This window comes from Zalophus californianus, chromosome 6 (genome assembly GCF_009762305.2).
Source record: "Zalophus californianus isolate mZalCal1 chromosome 6, mZalCal1.pri.v2, whole genome shotgun sequence".
NCBI lineage: Eukaryota > Metazoa > Chordata > Mammalia > Carnivora > Otariidae > Zalophus > Zalophus californianus.
In genome coordinates, this window is record NC_045600.1 from 105,455,939 (window position 1) to 105,475,658 (window position 19,720).

General features: G+C 53.5%; 2 protein-coding genes across 3 annotated transcripts in view; both read right to left on the bottom strand.

The window, feature by feature from the left end:
• IGDCC3 (immunoglobulin superfamily DCC subclass member 3) overlaps positions 1-12,334 on the bottom strand; it is a 39,864-nt gene extending 27,530 nt beyond the window's left edge. For both annotated transcript variants that reach the window (XM_027568820.2, XM_027568819.2), the window contains exons 1-2: positions 12,129-12,334; positions 10,587-10,892 (exon numbers count right to left, since the gene is read on the bottom strand). In XM_027568820.2, the coding sequence (XP_027424621.1) occupies positions 10,587-10,860 (274 nt within the window). In that variant the 5' untranslated portion in view covers positions 10,861-10,892; positions 12,129-12,334. The remainder of the gene's footprint in view (positions 1-10,586; positions 10,893-12,128) is intronic.
• A 3,849-nt stretch (positions 12,335-16,183) lies between these two features.
• The window catches only part of IGDCC4 (immunoglobulin superfamily DCC subclass member 4), a 38,178-nt gene continuing 34,641 nt past the window's right edge, over positions 16,184-19,720 (bottom strand). The window contains exon 20 of the mRNA XM_027568849.2: positions 16,184-19,134. Coding sequence (XP_027424650.1) covers positions 18,724-19,134 — 411 coding nt within the window. The 3' untranslated portion in view covers positions 16,184-18,723. The remainder of the gene's footprint in view (positions 19,135-19,720) is intronic.

Consider the following 19,720-nt stretch of genomic DNA (forward strand, 5'->3'; position numbering starts at 1 on the left):
AGGCACAGCCTGCCCCTCCCTGCTGTGCTGCTCAGGTTACCAAGAAGCCTGCTGCTGTGAAGCCTGCCATCCAACCCATTGTTCAGTGGGGCCAGGAGGGCAGGGGCCCCAACGCAGACCCCTCCTCCAGGTTGGGGTGGGGGCAGATTCTCCCAGCCACCACAGCAGGCAGGGACTGCAGCCTTGGGTTGCGGGAGAGAGGCATCCAACTCCAGGAGGCCTTAGGCCACCTTGCCCAGGCAAGGGGACAGAGCAAGGACAATTAGCAGCCTGGTTCCTGTAGGCTGATTATGGCTCTTCTCTACCCCTCCCCTCCACCCCCCGCAACAGGACCCCTGGGGAGAAGGATCCTTCTCTAGCCACACCAGTTCCTCTCCTGTGATTTGTTCTGAATTTTCAAACAAAGAGTAATTATGACAGATGTGGAGCAATCAGCGTCATTATGCGGAAACAAGAAAGGGAAAGGGAGCTGAGGGGGCCCCACGGGGGAGGGGAGCCTGTCTTTCCTCCTAGGGAAGAAGCAACTCCCACCTCCCCTGCCAGCAGCCCCAGCACCCTCTCAACTTCCTTTCCTGCCGGGAACCTGTATCCTGCGCTCCAGGCCGGCCAAGCCTTCTCTATGCAGAGCCTCCCAGCCTAACTGGCCCTCCACATCGTGGGCCTCCAGCAGTGGCTCCCAGGGTTCAAGGCTCTGCTCCCGACACTCCTCATCTCCACCCTGTACGTGCCAAGGCACCCAGCTATGTTTCTGAGGCATTAATTCTGAGTAAGTTCTCAAGGGACTCTAGCCCCCTCTGAAGACCCTCAGGCCATTAAACTTTGGGTCAGGCAGACCTGGGTTTAAATCCCAGCTTCCCTACTTATACTGTGTGCCCTTGGGCAAGTTAATTAACCATTCTGGGCTTCTGTTTACTCATCTGTAAAATAGGGCTAGTAATACCTCTTAATGGAAATGTTGTGGGAATTAAGTAAATTAACACATCAAGAGCTTAGGATAGTGCAGCCCCATATTGCTAGGAAGACTTCTACTAGTTAGTTCAGTTCAAGTGCCAGCACATAGGTAGCCCTCAAATCACAAGGCTCAGCATCCAATGGGCTTTGGAAACTTGGAGGCCCTCTGCAATATGCCGTGGATGTCAGGAGCCCACACTCAGCGTTTGCTGGCCAACACTCACGTCCAGGCCCACAACCACAGATGAAGCCTGGGGCAGGGCAGGGCACAAGAAAAACAGAAATATATGTATATGTGTCCCAGCTTCCCCCTTGGTGCGGGGAGCGCATAAAAAGATCCCTCCCTTCTCCAGCCAGAGAGGCCCCAGGCAGGTGAGAGGTGTGACGCGCCCCAGAGGCTCTCTTACCTGCCCAGGCTGGAGAACTAGCCACGTCCTTGGGCAGGTTACCTACTTGGGGACTCAGTTTTCAAGTCTGTAAAATGAGAAGCTTGGACCAGATGAGCTTCGAAGTTCACCCCTCCGCTCTGGATGCCTGTGGTCCCGCTGGAGGTTGGGAAGCCCTTCAAGGTCCCCGGCGGGGATTTGAGGGTTTTTTTGCTGCAGCCTGCAACTCAGTGAAAGAACAAGGACTCAGTTCTCTCTCTCTCTCTCTCTCTCTCTCTCTCTCTCTCTCTCTCGGTGGTCTGCCCCTCCTCTCCATTTAGGTGGTCTGGTCTCTGTCTGCCCACCCTAAGGCCCTGGAGCCTCTCGCTGGTCCCCCCCCTCACATTCCAATGGCCTTGGGGCAGCAGCCAGACCAGAAAGTCCAGTTCCTGCCCATTATCACTGCTTGCATCTGTACTGCAACCCAACACCAGCATTCCAGAGGGCGGCCTGGGGCTGCCCCCACCACCCACCGTGGTCAGTGTCCAGGCTCAGAGACAGGCCCCAAGCAAGGGTCAGTGTTCTCAGATTCCTCCCAGGGAAGGTCTGCCCCCAGGGGGCTCCGGCTTGCCGGGGAGGCCACGGACCATTTCGTGGGGGTCATCTTTGACCCTCACCTCTCTATCTCTTTGCTCCGTGCCCAGGCCTGAGCTCACCTACTTTTGCTCCTCAGAGGGCTCTCTCTCCCCCAGCACAGCAGAAGACGGTGGGCACAGGAGTTGCCACAATTGGGGAAACAGGCAGGAGGAAGGACAGAACAGTAGAGAGAGGAGCTGGAGAAAGGACAGGGCAGGAGAAACAAGGGCTGAGGGCAATAAAGACAAAGATGGTAAGCATGGCCTCATAAGAAGGCAGGGGTGGAGGGCAGTTTGTGGGAGAGTGTCAAAGGAACCAAGATCCAGAGATAAGATAGAGAAAAGTGGGTGGGAGAAGCTGGGATGTGAACCCTTTGTATCAAATTTTTCTCCCCCTGCCTGAATCAGGTGGCTGGCTGGCTGGCTGGCTGGTAGCCCATACTCCCCACTCCCTCCATCTCCCTGGGGTCTGGCCAGGAGCTCCTCCTGCCTGCCCCTCTTCAGGCCTTTGCTCAACCCCTGCCTTTCCACCTTCACTGGTCCCAAGAGCACGGGTCCAGGCACCCCTCCTCAGGAAGCCACTGGGACTGTTCCCATCTGTCTTCTGTCCTAACCTTATATTTGAGGGCAGTCACCAGAGTTGGATTAGCATTTCTTGGAGCAGGGTGAAACAAAGTTGGCGGCAGCGGGAGCAAGCTCAGAAATCAAAGAGTGATCTTTTGTTGGGGTATGGAACAGCATAGGCCAGCGGGCTTGGATTACAGTCCGATTGTTGGCACCCGCCTAATAAATAATAATATGGCGTTGACTCCCAAGGTGCTCTGGCCATGACCACATGGCCATGAGGTAAGCCCCCACCCTCCACCAAGGACCTAGGGCTTGTCTCCCTCTTCTCTTGCTTCAGTGGGCTGGGCATCACTCCTTGTAGGACCTAAACATCCTCTACCACTGCCTCTTGCCCTGTGCCTGTTCTGTCCACTCTAGCCTTGCAGTCTGGCCACAATGGCAAGGGAAGCCCTTGGAGAAGAGATGGGCCCCAATCCTGGGCCCCATATACCTCCTTCAGGCACACACCTGTATGCTTAGGTCCCCACACAGGTCCACGTGGCAGCACACACACACTACCGGTCTCTACATTCCTGGGTGCAACAAGGCTATGGCCAGAGAATCTTAGGGCTCCCTAGGTGATTTACACAAGACAGACATTCTTGGAATCACTTGGTCCAGTTTAAACAAAGACAGCAGTGAGCTGTTTGGTTTTCCATCCTGGGTGCCCTTCTGTTCCATTCTACTTTTTTGAAGCCTGTGTAGAACAGCCTTCAAGCTGCTCTGAAAAGTCTCTCTCTGACACACACACACACACACACACACACACACACACACACACACACACACACAAACACACACACACACACACACACACACACACACTCAGGCAGGGACTCTGGAGAGGAGAGGGAAAGCCAATACAAGAAAGCCAGGAGTGAAAAAGTCCTTTCTCCCTGGGGGTGGGGCGGGGACAGGGGGTTAAGGGGGGCTGGGGGCCTGTTTCATTTGCAGGCTGCAAATGCCTCTCCTATTCACGGGCCCACATTCCCAGCCAAGGCGCCCGGCCACGGACAATGCCGGGAACAGGAACAGAGGAGATTTGCACATTGTGTTCAAGGGGCCAGCTGGCTGCCTGCGACAGCGGAGCCAAGGTGTGGGAACCAGAAGCATTCGACTTCCACATTCAAGTCCTGCGGGTGGGGGCGAGTGGGGCCCTCCCCCCTCAGCTGGGGCCAGTGTGGCTAGGGACAGGGGCCTCATCCAGCCAGGAAATAAAGTCCAAGGCAGGAGACCCCGAGACCCAGGCCTGAAGGGAACCAAGCACTTTGGTCTCCACTTCCCGCCCCATCTGGCGAGAAAGAGTCTCAGTTCCTCCGGAGATAAACACGCAGCGGCAGCCACCCCACGATCGTGCCCTGAGTGTGCTATATTCCCCTGCCGATCCGCCCTGCTCACAAGCTTCTGTTCCTTGGAGCTATGCTATCAATTACAAAGCCAGGAGAGACACACAGAGAGAGAGAAAGCAAAAGCGAAGCAGCAAGAGAAACAAGAGAGACGGAGCTTTGCACCCGGAGGGCCACATGTTCATTTAGTTTTTACCAAGCTCCACAGGCAGGGGACGTGGGAAATACAAAAGAGAAGCCCTTTAGGAGCTTAAAATCTAGTTGAGGAGACAGATGGACTATCCAGCCACAAAACAGTTACTTAACAATGTAAGCAGCCATCACTGAGAGGAAGGTTGAGCCTGAATGCCACAGACCGCAAATACTCCCCGCTGTAGGAGGGGGAGAAGAAATTACTGTAAGCTGAGTGGTCTTCGGGGAGGGATCGGCTAAGGGATAAACAGGGGTAAGAAGAGACTGGGAAAAGGCCCAGCAAAGACAAGCATGTCCCAAGGACCGGCTGGCTGGCAAGGAAGCCTTCACACCTTAGAGCAGAGAAGACCCTGAGCCCAAGCACCCAGTTTTACAATGAGGAAGGCAGACCCTAGAGAGGGTGAGTGACTTGCCCAGAGCCACACAGGCCCCCTGGTGTCCGGGCGAGGGCCCTCCCATCATAACTCACAGCTGCTCAGGAATGTCAGAGGAGCGGGGGCCGGGGCCGGGGCGGGGGGGGGGGGGGGGGGGGGGGGGGGGGGCCGGTATCGATCCGCACGTAAAAAGGGCCTGACCCTCCCCCATTTGCACCTGACTCTGGCATACGTACAGGTGGGCTGCCAGCAAGGAGAGCCGGCCTCCGCACACTGCCAGTGACATTTCCGCTGCGACACCTGCTTCCTGCTCTACCCGGTAGGCAGATGTGTGTGTCTGAGAGGCAGTGGGGAGGCTTCCTCAGGGCTACTTCAGCTGCGCTGTCCTTCAAGGAGGAGAGAAAAGCTTGGGCTCCATACACCAGGCCTGAGTGTCCAACCTCCAGGTGACATAGGCCTCTGGGGTTCCCAGCCCCTGTGCCAGGAACCACTTCCCTCCACAGCCCACTGCCCTACCCCAAAACACTCTGCGGTCCCCTCAATACACTGAGCCTCCCCCCTCCACAAACTGTTCTCCCCATTAGCTCCAGCCCATCGTTCTCTCGTCACCCCCTCCGACCTGGTTCCACAGATCTGTGCCCAGACCCTGATCCCAGATCCACACAACTATGGATCTTGCTGCTGGGTTCCTGCGTAGCTGGTTAAACCGCTTTCCCTCAGATGGGAATCGGATTTTAGAAGTGGGTACCTGAGGGCCTGAGAAGTAAGTGGAGGCAGCAGGAGACTCCCTCTTGCCACCCCACCCCACAGCCTCTTTCTAGGAGTCTGGACTCACCAGGGGCCTTCCTGGAATCACCACAAGAGGAGCTTAGAACTCCGCATTTCTCAGAATAATAATGTTAATATTTAAGGAACACTTTCTACAGGCCCTGCACTGTGCTAAGTTCTTTACCCAGACCATCACAGGTAATCCTTACAATGTTCTTTGTTGGTAAGTACTATTTCCCCCATTTTGAAGACTCTGAGAGGTTAAGGGGTGCCCGGCTGGCTCATTTGGTAGAGCATGCAACTCTGGATCTTGGGGTCATGAGTTTGAGCCCCATGTTGGGTATAGAGATCACTAAAAAATAAGTAAACTTGGGCTGCCTGGGTGGGTCAGTTGGTTAAGCATCTGCCTTGGGCTCAGCTCATGATCTCAGGGTCCTGGGATGGAGCCCCACTTTGGGTTCCCTGTTCAGTGGAGAGCCTGCTTCTCGCTCTCCCTCTGCTCCTCCCCCTGCTTGTACTAGCTCTCTCTCTGTCAAATAAAGGAATAAAAAACCTTTAAAAAAAAGGAAATTAAAAAAAAATAAGTGAAGTGTAAACAACTTGCATTGGAATTTAAAAAGATAAAAAATATATTATATATATAAAATGAAGACTCCAAACAGGTAAGCGACTTGCCCAAGTCCATCCAGTGGGGGTATATTTGCTTCTGCAGTCCTCCCTCACAACCACCACGGGGCCCACCCCATTGGGACAGCCCCAGGCTGGGAGGGAGGCGATCCTGGCTCTTTGAGAACCTGGCCACCATCTAGATAGGCTGAACCTCATCCTAAATTAGTGGTCACTACCTAGCACTGACAATACTGCTTAATGATCATTTTCCAGAGGTCAAGCCCCGTGCCAGGTTTTTACACCCCAATCACCTCATTTCTTCCTCCAACAGCCCTCATAGGCTGATGGAGTTATGACCATTTTTTCAGATGAGGGCACAAAGACTCAAGAGGATTAGTAACTCATCGGTGAGTGGCAGAGCCGGGGTTCAAACCCATGTAGGTTTGGTCCTGCACCCACATTCTACCAACTTCGTCGTGCTGCCCACAGACCCCCATACCAGCGATCATGGATGGCCTGGGGGTGGGCTCTGCTCTAGCACCTGTGGACCAGCAGCAGCAATCAGCATCGTGAGACATGCAGGACCTCAGGCCTTGGCCTAGACCTACTGATTCAAAACATGAATTTGACCAGTTTCCCCAGGTACCTCATGGGCACAGTAGAATTGGAGAAGTCCGGCTCTAGATCACATAGATCTTTGCTCCGATTCTCCAAGGGGCCTGAGACCAGGAAGTGAAGGGCAGGGACTGAGGGCATCTGCCTGAGGGGACTTAGGGGTGGGTCCCCCAATCATCCCCCCTCCTTGTATCTAGCCCATCTTTTTTAAAAAAGATTTCATTTTGGGGGCACCTGGGTGGCTCAGTCGGTTAAATGTCCCACTCTTGGTTTCAGCTCAGGTCATGATCTCAGGGTTGTGAGACTGAGCCCAGTGTGGAGCTCGCTTAGGATTCTCTCTCTCAGGGGCCCTGGGTGGCACAGTCGGTTGAGCATCCGACTCTTGGTTTAGGCTCAGGTGTTGAGATCAAGCCCCACATCAGGCTCAACTCCAAGTCTGCTTGAGTTTCTCTCTCTCAAATAAATAAATAAATCTTAAAAAAAAAAATCTCTCTCTCCCTCTGCCCCTCCCCTGCCTCTCCCTCTCTCTAGAAAAAAAAAAAAAAAGATTTTATTTATTTATTTGAAAGAGAGAGAGAGTGAATGAGAGGGAAAGGTAGAGAGAATCTGAAGCAGACTCTGCACTGAGCACAGCCCAACACGGGGCTCAATCCCACAACCCCGAGATTACTACCTGAATTGAAACCAAGAGTGGGACACTTAACTGACTAAGCCACCCAGGTGCCCGAAAAGATTTTATTTTTAAGTAATGTCTACACCTAACATGGGGCTCAAACTCACAACCCTAAGGTCAAGAGTCACATGCTCCACCTACTGAGCCAGCCAGGTGCCCCATAGCCCATCCCTCCTTGGCGTCGTCCAGGTGCACAGACTTCAACAGGGATGCATCAATGCACATGTTCCCACTGGGTCAGGTGATGTACATGCCCTCCCTGGAGCCGTCCAAAGGGTTGGCAGAGGGTCTCACAGGCCAACCCAACTTCAGCCCATACTCTGAGGCTTGGGAGAATCCTTAGGCCTTCCCAGGAAAGAGTTAAAACAGAACAAGTTGCTCTCTGGCTCCAATAATTCCACTCCCTGGTAGATTTCCCTAGTGTACTGCCTAACTGAATCCCAGTGAGGGAGAAAGCTGGGGGCTGGGAATGGAGTCGGGCGGTTTGCTTTTGCTGGCAATGTCAGTATAATCACCTTTCAATGGAGAATGAAGTATTGGCCCCCATGTGCCTCCTCTGTGCCTCCTAGGCAAATCGTGGGGTGTGTCAGTCCTTACAACCATCCCACAAATGTAGTATATGCACATTTCACAGGTGAGGAAACTGGCCCACAGAGAGGTTAACTTGTCCAGGGTCTGTCTCATTATTAACAAGTGTCTCAGTTTGCAGCCTCCAAACTATAAGCACATGGAACTGCAGAGCAGAGAAACCAGACGTGCTAGAAGCTGAATACTCTTAGGACCCTGAGCCACTCCAACCTAAAAAGGGGATATTGGTGCCTGAAGCCCCCAAGGAATCAGCCTGCAGTGTAGCCCAGCCTGGCCAGGCCACCTTTCCAATGACAACATCTGAGGCCCCTGGGATGGAAGAGGGGGCACTCCTAGCTGTTGCCTCCGGCCGGAGCTCAGATGCCCCAGCAGGACTGCCCCCACAGACATGGACCCCTATGTGCCCCACTGGTGAATCCGCTGGGTGGACTGTGTGTCTGTGAGCGGTGCTTAGCCTGCCCCCTCCCCATCAGCCCCCAGGGAGCAGGCAGGAGAAACAGGGGGCTCCAGAGGGCTCCTCATACCTTTCAGCAAGGCACCCCCCCCCCCCCGCCATGTCCCACAACATCTGCAGTGTCTGCAGGCACATGGGCAGGGAGTTATTACCAAAGGAGAAAACTCACGCAGCTAATCAGCTTTGGAAGTTTCTAGGGACATCAGCTTGTGAAGTGAGAAAAGGAGATCCAGCCACCCGGCTGCCTGGTATCCAAGCATTCCCCCATGGGGTCACAAGCCTTGCAGGGGAGAGAGAGGCCTTATCAGACTGCTGGTGCTCAGAGGCAACCCCCCAGCTGTCCTCAGGACCCCAAAGGATTAACCAGGCTGACCTCACCCCCTGGCCCTGCCCCCAGTCAGAGCCCACAGCTCAATTTCTTATACTGTAGGAGTTTAAGGAAACCAAACATCTTGAAGGTATTACCATTTATAGAAAAGCACATTTACAATTAGCTATATATAAACACCTGGGATTTATCTCCCAGAATTCTAGGCTGGCAATGCAGGGGCCAGTGTTGACACAAGCCGGGGAGAGTGTGGGGGTCCTCTCCCCAAAAAATCTCCTTTCTCTCCTCGGCAAATCTTCCCGGGGGTCCACATCTGGGCTTCTCTTCCTCACACCCCAAGGGCTGGGGTTGAGGGGTCGCTGAGCCAGAAGTGATTTGGTCTCCAGGTCCAGGGCTGCCTCCCAGAGAGCTCCATATGGGGGCCTGAATCAGCCTTCTTTAGAACAAAGGGGTATCTTAAACTCAGTGAGAGGGCTCCTGCCTCAGAACAATTCAGCACTCACCAGCCATTCCGAGCCACTGTGCAAATGCCCTCAGAGCCAGGAAGAAACCCGCAGGCCATCAGCTGGGGAAGCAGCGGCATGCCATAGGGGTTAAGCGTGAGGGGAAGGGTTCCCGCTGCCTAGACTGCAGTCCAGCTCCTCTGCCTACTGCAGTGTCATGGGATCCCTCTAAGTCTTAGTTTTCTCATCTGTCAAAGGGGGGCAAAGACAGCCTATCTGCCTGGGCCATTGTGATGACTGAACGAGATCATTCCTGTAGAACACTTAGGCAGGGGACCCAGCACACAGCAAGGGCTTGGCAAGTGTTAGCTGGAATTATATGGGATGCCTGGGTGGCTCAGTTGGTTAGGCGGCTGCCTTTGGCTCGGGTCATGATCTCAGAGTCCTGGGATCGAGGCCCATGTCAGCTTCCTGCTCAGCTGGGAACCTGCTTTTCCCTCTCCCTCTGCCCAACCCCATCCCCACTTGTGCTCTCTCTCTCTCAAATAAATAAATAAAATCTTTTAAAAAACAGAATTATTACCAACACCTTTAAGGTGTGACCTCTTTAAGCAGCATCTTTAAGGGACGGACACTCCCCCAGAAGTATGAAGTTGTGGGGTAGAGAATACTTACCACTTGCTCAAACTTTTGCCTTCTCTCAAGAGCAGAGGTTCTCAAGCACAACATACACCCTGCCACCCACCCCCAGCCTGCCACCTTCAAAATCCATAGATAATTCTGGTTTATACACCCACAAGTGTGCACAAACTAAAGAACAACAGAATTTTTGCGGGCCAGGGCAGTAGAACACTGCCATCATTTCATCACAACAACTCGCGGTCCATCAGTATAAGCAAAGAACAATTCTAGAACTGAAACACCCCACCTGGCTCTTTCGTTCCCATACAAAACACATCAGATATCAAGTCACCACAATGTAACTGTAACTGTAAATACTTATAATTTTATTGTCAATTATACCCCAATAAAACTGAAATTTTTTTTAAGAGGCACATTAGCATGAAGGTGAGTGGGAGCAATGTCATCATGGTGATAACCTTGAAATCATCTACCATATTTTTTGTAAAATGAATTGACAATTGTTGTCAAGCTTCAGAATTGTTGACAAGCTTCAGAATATCATCATCCTACCCAAAAAGATTTGAAAGTCAGCACATAATTTAAAATTGCATGTAGCCAAATTACCCTTCAAAATTCTCTTAAATCACCCATAAAGTATGACAGTTGTTTCTTGAGACACAAGAATCCTACTCAATGGACCGGATGCTCACAGTATGCAGCCAGGTGGAAGCTAAGACACGCTGACCCAAGAGCTGGATAAAGCTGGCCCTCTTTCTCTCCCTCTTCCCCGCAGTTTTTGGCTATATTTTTCTCGAATCACATTCCAATCAGTTAAATGACTACAGAATAGAATTCCACAACCACAAATAACTACTATGTACCTCTCAACCGACCCATGCTGAGAAATTAGTCCTCCAGAAGGCTGCAGAAGAGGGAACTGCTTCCCCTGCCCCCAACCCCTGGGATGAACCTGGATCCCCAGTCTGGGAAAAAATGGTAAGGGGTGTCCACTTACTTGCAGCCTGGATTCGAGCCTTCCGGCTGACCACCAGCCCAAAGCGGTTCTGAGCCACACACTCATAGTCACCCTCATCCGAGGGGCTGCCTCCCTGATCCAGCTGGAAGTGATGGATCATCAGGGACCCATTGGCCAGCAAGGTGGAGTGGGTACTCTCCAGCAACTCTACCCCATTTTTTCTCCAGGTGATTCTCACTGGAGGGGTCCCCTCCACCCTGCAGCCCAGCACTATAGGCTGCCCAGGGACTGCGACGTCATCACTTGGCTCCATAGCAAATGCCAGTTCGGCAGAGTGGCCAAGACCTGTATAGGGCAGGGGAGATGGAAGGAAAAGGAGAGGTTAGTGTGGGTTGAACAGGCAAGAAGAACTTCATACACAGGTGTCCCGAGTTCCCTGGCTCTGTGCACCCACCCCATCTTTCTGTAATGTTAATGGAAATCTCTATTTTATATATAGAACTTTTTTTAAAGATTTTTTTTATTTATTCATTCGAGACACAGAGATACAGAGAGAGAGAGAATGAGAGAGAGCATGAGCAGGGCGAGAGGCAGAGGGAGAGGGAGAAGCAGGCTTCCCGCTGAGCCAGGAGCCTGATGCGGGGCTTGATCCCGGGACCCCAGGATCATGACCTGAGCCGAAGGCAGACATTCAACCATCTCAGCCACCCAGGCGCCCCATATTATACATAGAACTTTATGCATTACAAAGTGCTGTCTTATGCAGTATCTTTCTCAATCAGCAGACCATCTCAGAAAGAGATATTATTTGTACCATTTCCTCTTTTTACAGATAAGGGAACTGAAGCCTGGAGATAATGAAGCAACTTGTCCAGGGTGTCACAATTAATGGTAACAAATCTGAGATCCAAAAGTAACATGGTTAGTTAACACAGTTAGAACACGGCTGCCGCCGCTTCTGTGGTCACTCCGGCTCAACACTGCAGCCTCACAAAGTTCCAGGGTGGGACCTTAGGCAAAGGGTTCAGCCTGTCCTAGCTTCCCATTCCTCCTCTGTTTAAATCAGGAACATCTTGTAACTTGGGTCATAGAGTTGTTGAACAAGATGAACAGACTCAAAGTCACTATGAAAACCAACAAAGATAAAGTGAGATAGTAAGAAATCATTGCTTATTTTTGCTGGCAAAACCATCTGCAACCTGGCCTGATGCCTGGCAGGGAGCAGGATGTGTGGGTCCAGCAGCAGGTACAGGCTAGGCTACGGGCCAGCCCCACTGCCTCTCCCCTAGGTTGCTCTGGGTTTTGGTTTGTGCTGGTTGTTCTGCCTTTGTCATAAGGAGAATTGAGGGGTACCAAGGGTCAACTCAGATTTCACAAAATTCAGGAAGAGGGAGGTTTCTAGAATCTTTACTCCCTGCGTCCTCACTGCTCCTGTAGAATAAAACAGCTGGAAGAAGAGAAGGGGAACGAAGAGAGAGGGAAGAAGGTGATCCGGGAATCAGGAGAAGCCCGACAGGAAGGACAAGCGCTCCAATCCCAGGCGTGATGCCAAGTCCCCAACTTCTCCAACGAGCAACTTACCAGACCAGTTACAACGTCACTCCGGGAGGAATGAACCCCCCTGGTTTGAAAGGGCAGCCACAGACCCCTCGTCACATTTCCAGGGAACTAGCGATCCTGGAGCTGGCCCCTCCCCAACGGACCAGCGCCCTCTCTGGTTGGGGGAGATGGAAAGTGGGTGGGGAGAAAGGAGGAGGGGGACTGGGGTTACGAACGATTCCCCCAGCCACAAGGGTATGTAATATTTTAAGACATTTGAGGGTCACAAGCTTTCAAACCCCTATCCCCCGCCCATGCCCTGCGTTTCAGCGGCTTCAGGCCCCAACCCAACCCCAACATAGCAGTCGAGGGATAAAGTTTCTCCTAGATGCGGACGCGGTATTCTGCTTCTCCGGAGCTGAGAGGAGAGAGAATACCGCCGAGACGGGTCTGCAGAGAATCTGGGATGGGAGGGGAAGGGCCTAGATTTGCGCTGCTCTCCCGTGAGATGGGCCCATTACAGCCCCCGAGGGAACAGGGTGGTGGTGACGGAGCTCTGGGCAGCAACGCGGGCAGACCCCCGAGCCTGGGGCCAGGGGCGCTCTGCCGGCGCACCCTCCGGGGAAGGGCGGGCACGTGAGCGTCCCCGCGGCTCGCTCCCTCCGGGTCGGCTTCTCCTCCCTTTCCCCAGCTCGTGCGGTCTCTCTCGGGTCTCCCCCTCCCGAGGCTACGCGCGGCCAGCCGGGACTCTGCCTCCTCTTCTTCCTCGGTCTCCGCCGCGCACTCCGAGCGCCAGTCTCAGCTCTAGACCCGGGACGTGCCCTTTCGGACCCGCCTCCGCCCCCCCCCCCCCCCGGCCCCGATCGGCCGCGCTCGGTCTCGGCCGCCTCGGGCTACTCTGGCCCACCGCCGGGCTCCGCGCACCCCAGCCCGCCCCCTCGGACGGAACTCAGCCTTGAGGTGCCCCCTGGCTCATTTCCCCCTCTCCCCAACTCCCGCCCGCCTCGCTCCTGCTTTGCCGAGCTCCGTGCTCCTCGGGCCGGGCTTGCGTCCTGTCCGAGCCCTGGAGCCTCGGCGCACTGAATCGAAGTCTCTCCTCGGGGGCCGCGTCCTCAGCATCCCCCTGCGGGCCCGGCCGCCGGCCTCGGGGCCCTCTCCCCGGGCTCCGCCCCGTCCCGCTCGGCTCCCCTTCTCGGACAAGTCCCTCCCGCCCCGGGTCCGCCCGCAGGTCCGTCCCCTCGCGCCCACCTCCTCCCGTCTCGCCCTTCCCGGGGCTTGGTCCGCGGCCGCCCGGGGCGCTCACCGTCGCTCGGCGCGGGCAGCAGCAGCGGCAGCAGCAGCGGCAGCAGGAGCCGGCGCGGCGCGGCGCGCGGAGCAGCCATGGGGCTCTCGGTCCGCTCGGCTCGGCGACGCGCGGCTCCGGGGCCTCTGGCGGCTCACAGCGTCCCGCGGGGCCGGCGCCGGGGCCGGGGCCGGGGCTCCGGCCGGGGCCGAGCCCGGGCCGCGGCGGGCTGGGGCCACATGCCTGCCTAGGAGCGCCGGGGGCGCAGGGGGAGCGCCGCTTGCGCCATCTTGCACCCACTCCGGCGATCTGTCAGCCTCGCCCGGGGTGCGCGCTCCGCACTCGCACTGCCCGCGCCTGCCCCGCCCTCCTCCCTCCGCCCGCCGCCCCCCTTCCCTCCCCTCCCGGTCCCCTCCCCCAAGCCCCTCTCCCCGGAGGCCCGGTCTGGGGAACAAAAGAGCCGGCGAGCGCTTTAAGCGGCCGGACATTCCCGGCTGCGCGGCGGACGCGCCCCCTGCGCTTTGAACTGTGGCTGGAGCGGGCCGGCGCCGTCCCGGGCTGCTGCCCCGTACCCCCTGCCCGCAGGCCAGCCCCGGACTTGGGGGGCTGGGGAAGTGGAGACCCAGCAGACTGTCAAGTGGGTCCGGGCTGCGGAGAAACACGCTTTGACCCACTCTTTCTGCTGCACCCTCCTCCACCGTGTCCAAGTGTGTATTTTCCAGATAATCCCCTAAAAGCTTCACAAACTTGTCAAAGATTCGGTTTTCCATGGTTTCTGGTCCTGCCACCCAAAAGCTAGGACGTTTAGCTGCATGACCGGTCTCTCTCGACTATAGAGTTCTGTCATTGAGTGGACCGGAGGTAGAAGGGGTAGAAGGCAGCTTCCCGCCGGGGCCCTGGGGTAGCCGACCCAACAGGCCAATGAGAACGCCAAAGTAACCTGGGTTCCGACCCCTGTTCTGCCTGCTGTCTAGCCCAGGCAACCCAGGCAGTCATTCTCTGAGCTTATCTGAAAGATAGAAATCATCCTATCTCTCCTGCTCACCGCTAGGGTTATTTAAAGCACAGGGGTCCTAACAAATAACCTGGTAACTGGAAAAGCAAACAAAGTAAAAACTCTCAATAACATTTCTGTGTCACAAAGAAGACTCTCAATGTTTCATGTCAGAGAACACATTACCTCTCAGGAGATACATACCCATGCTAACCCTCAGAGATCTTGAATCTTGGCCACTCATTATTAAATGATCTTCTGGTGAATCCAGGGTGAACTAGTCCATCTACTAAGTTCTAAGAGCAGGAGATTTAAAGACGGTAGTCTTTGCCTCACTCAGCCATTTCTTCCTCTGGCATTGGACTGGGATGACAGAGGAATAACTAGGCCCCCCTTTTGATACCAACTCTGGAATCTTGGAATCAGGAGTGTTAACCATACATAAACCTAACTTTGGTGCAGATGAGTAAAAAAGTGCAGGCCTCCAGAGATCAGATAAGTTTACTAATGTTGGGGTTTGCGCAGCCCAGGGACTCCTTACTCTTCAGTAGCAATCGGAAGATGAGTCTAGGAGGCAGGACTTGAGGCATATGAGTGAGCAATGGGAGGAAGTAGAGAAATTCAAGGGCAGGGGACACACCCAAACCCCAAACCAATTTCATTGTGAGGAAGGGCAGGAATGATGGGCCTCCACTGGCCATAGGAAAGGGAGGGACGGGGTGGGGTGGGGGGATGCTGCCTGGGCCCAAAGTCCTGGACTTCCCTCCTGCAGGGCTTGAATTCTCAACAACCCCTTCTTGGCTTGTCCTAGACTCAGAGAGGTCAAATTGGTGTCCTGAGTTGCTGTCATTTTAAATTGATTTTGACAAGTGTTTAATTCTTCTTTATCACAACCCTTGGTCTGAGAGTGATATGCAAATAATGGTTATTCTGCTGCATGCAAAATGTGCAGTATCTCTCCCTATGATCTGTCAATTAACACGGGTATGGCCCATCAGCCACTTTAGGGGTGGTCCCAGGCAGGGCAGCCTCTGGCTCTTGGTTCCCTCAGTGGAAAAGCATGCACCGACCAGACTCTGTAAAGATCTTAGCAGAGCATCTGCCAACCATCATCCTGAGATGCATGAGGGGTGTGGGTGTGGAGTTTTGCGTGTGGCTGTGTGCCCATGTTTGAGTTAATGGATCCAAGGGTGTTTATGAAGATGAGTGTGCGTGCGTGGGTCTCTAAGCTGGTAGGCACAGTGCCCATATGTGTGAATATGCAGCCACGAGCAACTCTGGAGACCAGAGTTACACAAACGAATAGTAGTTAAGCCCAAATCTCTAGAGTTGCTTGTTCACTTCTCCTTTGCACCCAAGAAAGTTAAAAAAAAAAAAAAAATGTGTGCCCAGATGGAAAGAGATTCCCCAGGAAGCCTAAAAGAGTGCCATCAAAGAAAGCATCTTTCCTAAGTTTACATCTTTTTCCTAAGTGCCTGCTGAGGGAGAAGGATGGTCTGGTTCTTTTCCATGACCACCGGCTCTCTACCCTCAAAAACCCAACATTTCCCGTCCTGGCAAGAAATACATTCTCCGGCGCCTGGGTGGCTCAGTTGGTTAAGCGACTGCCTTCGGCTCAGGTCATGATCCTGGAGTCCCGGGATCAAGTCCCACATCGGGCTCCCTGCTCAGTGGGGAGTCTGCTTCTCCCTCTGACTCTTCCCCCTCTCATGTGTTCTCTCTCTCTCTCTCTCATTCTCTCTTTCAAATAAATAATCTTAAAAAAAAAGAAATACATTCTCTAGGACAGAAAGGCTGAGGAAATTCTAGTCATTCCACGTTTTTGGAAAATAGTTTATTAATTCATTATAGGGACAGATACATGATCAATGCCTTGACTTAACACTAAAGAATATCATATTTGTGAGGAGGAAAAAAATGCTGGGAAAAGAATTAAATAATATAGCATAAACTAAATACAGACAAATAAATGAGCAGGTACCGATTACACTTGTCATGCATCAAGAAAAGGAAGGTTTCTAAATGAGACTCAAAAAACGTAAGGCATCAATGGTAGGTGACAAAGGGATTAATACCCTGTAAAAGGCCAATAGACTCTTTTCTAATAAAAATACTGCTACAAAGACACAAACCTAACACTTCCAAATTACCCAGAGCCCAAATCATACAGTAATGCTAGTGAGTAATGGCCACTTTCTTATCAACTGTGAGTTATAGGCAGATACCAGATTTATTACTTATTTGCTTTTGAGAAACAATTTTCCACCCAACCTAATGGGTTATAAATTGTCTCATTTGCAGCTATTTAATTTAAACCAGAACCTCAGTGCCTGTTAAACAAGAACATGAAAAATGACTATGTGGTGTAATGCTAAGAGCCTACAGTTAAAACAGCCATTTGATTCAGGGCAGTTTTTTTTTTTTTTTCTCCTTTTGGGGGCTGGCGGGGGAATCAAACCAGCAAAATAAAACGAGGCTTTTGACCTTCAGAGCAATGGCAAAACACATACAGTGGCGTCGGCCACGGTGACGCTGGATGCCACAGGAGTACAAGTGACAATTCCATCTTCAACGAGCTACAAACCAGCATGAATAATCTGCAGCGCTATCACAGGCTGGCTGAAGCAGGGGAGGGGAAGGAAATGTAGGTGTGGATGTCAGTTGGGAGTGACACCCGAGTGTAATAAACACAGATGCTGAAAGGGTCTGAGGGAGCTGCAACTCTGCTTGAGAGACGTGTCACCATTAAAAAAAAAAAAAAGAAAAGAAAAGAAAAGAAAAGAAAGAAAGAAAGAAAGAAAAGGAAAAGATAGACTCCTTATTTCTAATTTGGTCCAGAAGCCGGAGTTAACCCTTGATGTGCCAATCAGTTAAAAAGATACATTTAGGGAGAAAAGCCCCCACAACTTATGCTCCGAGGAGAGGCTGGGGTGCAAAATCAAATAAATGACCTTGTCTTCTCTACACAGGAAATAGAAGTCCAGCTTGTCCCTGTGTGACAGGTCAACAGAAAATGACTTTAGGATTGAATTTAAAGAAAAACAACAACAACAAACCAACAAAATGAAATGAGCCAATCACCCTTGTCCTGTGCAAAGGCCTCAGAGTCAGCCCCCAGAGGGTGAAACTCCTCTCACCCCCATCCATCAGCTCCTGTTCCAGGGGTGCAGTGGGAGGGAAGCTGCTCGGCTGGGGTGCCCCTAATCCCCACTCTCCTTCTCCCCGTTTGGCTTCAGCTGGTAAGGAAGGTCCCAAACCCCCTCTATCCAGCAACCCTGCCTCCCTGCCCCGTTCCCTGTCTCAGAAGTCCCCCTGTGTGACCTGGATCCTCCAACTCCAAGGAGAGTCCTCCTACCTCAATCCCAGGGAGAAAGATGCAAGGAAAACTGGAAGGTCGTCTCCAAACCCACACTGGGGGCACTGGGGGCATCTGCCTGAGGAGGGGGCACATGGCGGCACAGGGAGAAGAGAGGCAGGACGATGGCCGGGGAAGGGAATGGTGGACACAGAAGTCACGCTATGGCCTCAAAGCAGACATGAGGTAGTCATGTTGTTAGGGAAGGATGCAGAGATTGAGCCCAGGCAGGTGGTCTGGAAGAGGTTTGGGAGACAGGAGGGACAGACAGGAGACAGAAGAAAGGAAAGCGTATCCGGGAGGAGGCGTGGGGCAGGGGAACTGGGGAGAACTGGGGGCCGGCGCTGCACGAGAGTAGTGAAGGGGAAGGGAGGACAGGGGAGCCAGGGCAAGTGGATTTCCAAAACCAGGCACTTCCCAAATGACAAATGAAATGCAGAGCTGCTCTGAGGGGGGCCAGAGTCACCCTCTCAGTTTGGGCAACAGGGATGCTGGCGACGGGTAGTGACGCAACGAAGGCGCTAGGCGTTCAGAGCCTCCTGCACTCAGCCCAGCCAGAAGGGAAAATGGGCCGGGGCTGTCTTTGTCAGACAGGGCACTGCAGACACTCTCAGAGTGTGTAATAAATGGCTGGGTGATGGGGGTGGGGGAGGCCCACAGGGCTGGGGACTGACCACTCTGGGGCACTGTCCTGACGTGGAGGATTAATTAGGCCACAGGGACCACTATGTGGCCAGAATCTCCCAGCTCACCAGCTAGCACATGCACATGTGCACATCACATATAGCTGTGCCTCACAGGTCCCTCCCACAGGACATGTACCACAGGGTGGGGGGGGGAGTGGATACTCCATTTCTTCCTTGCCCCGCAGCCACAGCACCCCGGGAGGCTCCAGACGGCGTGACGATGTTCAGGAACTGCAGGTGCACGGGTGTACATACTTGGCCACACGGGCCATGTCCCATGATCCATACTAGCCTGCCCCAAACTGCACCCTCTAGGGGAGCTAGGCAGAGGAGGGGACTGAGGCTCTGGGCAGGCCTGGGCTGGTTCCTAGAGGGCAGGGGGCCTTTGGCTGGCAGCTATTCCCTGTGGCCTCCTCCAGAGCCTCCGTGGGCTGGAGGTCTGGGTATGGGTAAGAAGTGCTGGCGGCCTCTGGCAGGCAGGTGAGTCTGTCTGGCCCAGGGGTTGCCTGCTCACACCCCCCCAGCTCCCTGTCCAGCCAGTCTACTCCTTGCCCTAGATCCACGACTCCTGAAGTGAGGTCAGGAGCCTCTGGAGGCAGGGGATCCTCAGGTTCCAGGTCTTGGAGGTGAAGATCAGGGTTCCCTTTGGATGCACTAAAGTCAGAGTGGACAATGACTTCAGCCTCCACCTGATTCCTGCAGGCTGGGGGCGGCTTCTTCCTGCCATTGCCCTGTTCAGAGCAGAGAACGTAAAGACAAGGTGACCATCGCTGAGAGTGATCATCAGAAGAATGACCAACAGGGGTGCCTGGGTGGCTCAGTCCAACTCTTGGTTTTGGCTCAGGTCATGATCTCATGGGTCCTGGGATTGACGTGGCTTTCGGCTCTGTGCTCAGTGGGGAGTCTGCTTAAAGATTCTCTCCCTCTGCCCCCACCCACTCTCTCTCTTTCTCTCTCTAAAATAAATAAACAAATCTTAAAAAAAAAAAAGAATGACCAACATACTTGGGGCAGAGAAGGACTGACCCCCTCCCCCAAGCCCCAGAGCACAATGACTGTCCTACAAGAGATGATGATCAGGCCCATGTGAAGGCAAGGGAGAATGGAATACTACCCATCTGCCCTTGCCCAGAGTTCCAAAAGTACCAAATTAAGTCAGAGCCTCAGCGCATAGGAGGAAGGGCAGAATGCACTCAGCCCAGGCCCACGCTCAGATCCATGGTAATACTGCTGGGGCCCCCTTAGGCATCAGGAGAGGAGCGACTCTTTAACCCAGGTGAGACAGATTGCCGCAAAATGCCTGCCCTCCACGCACCC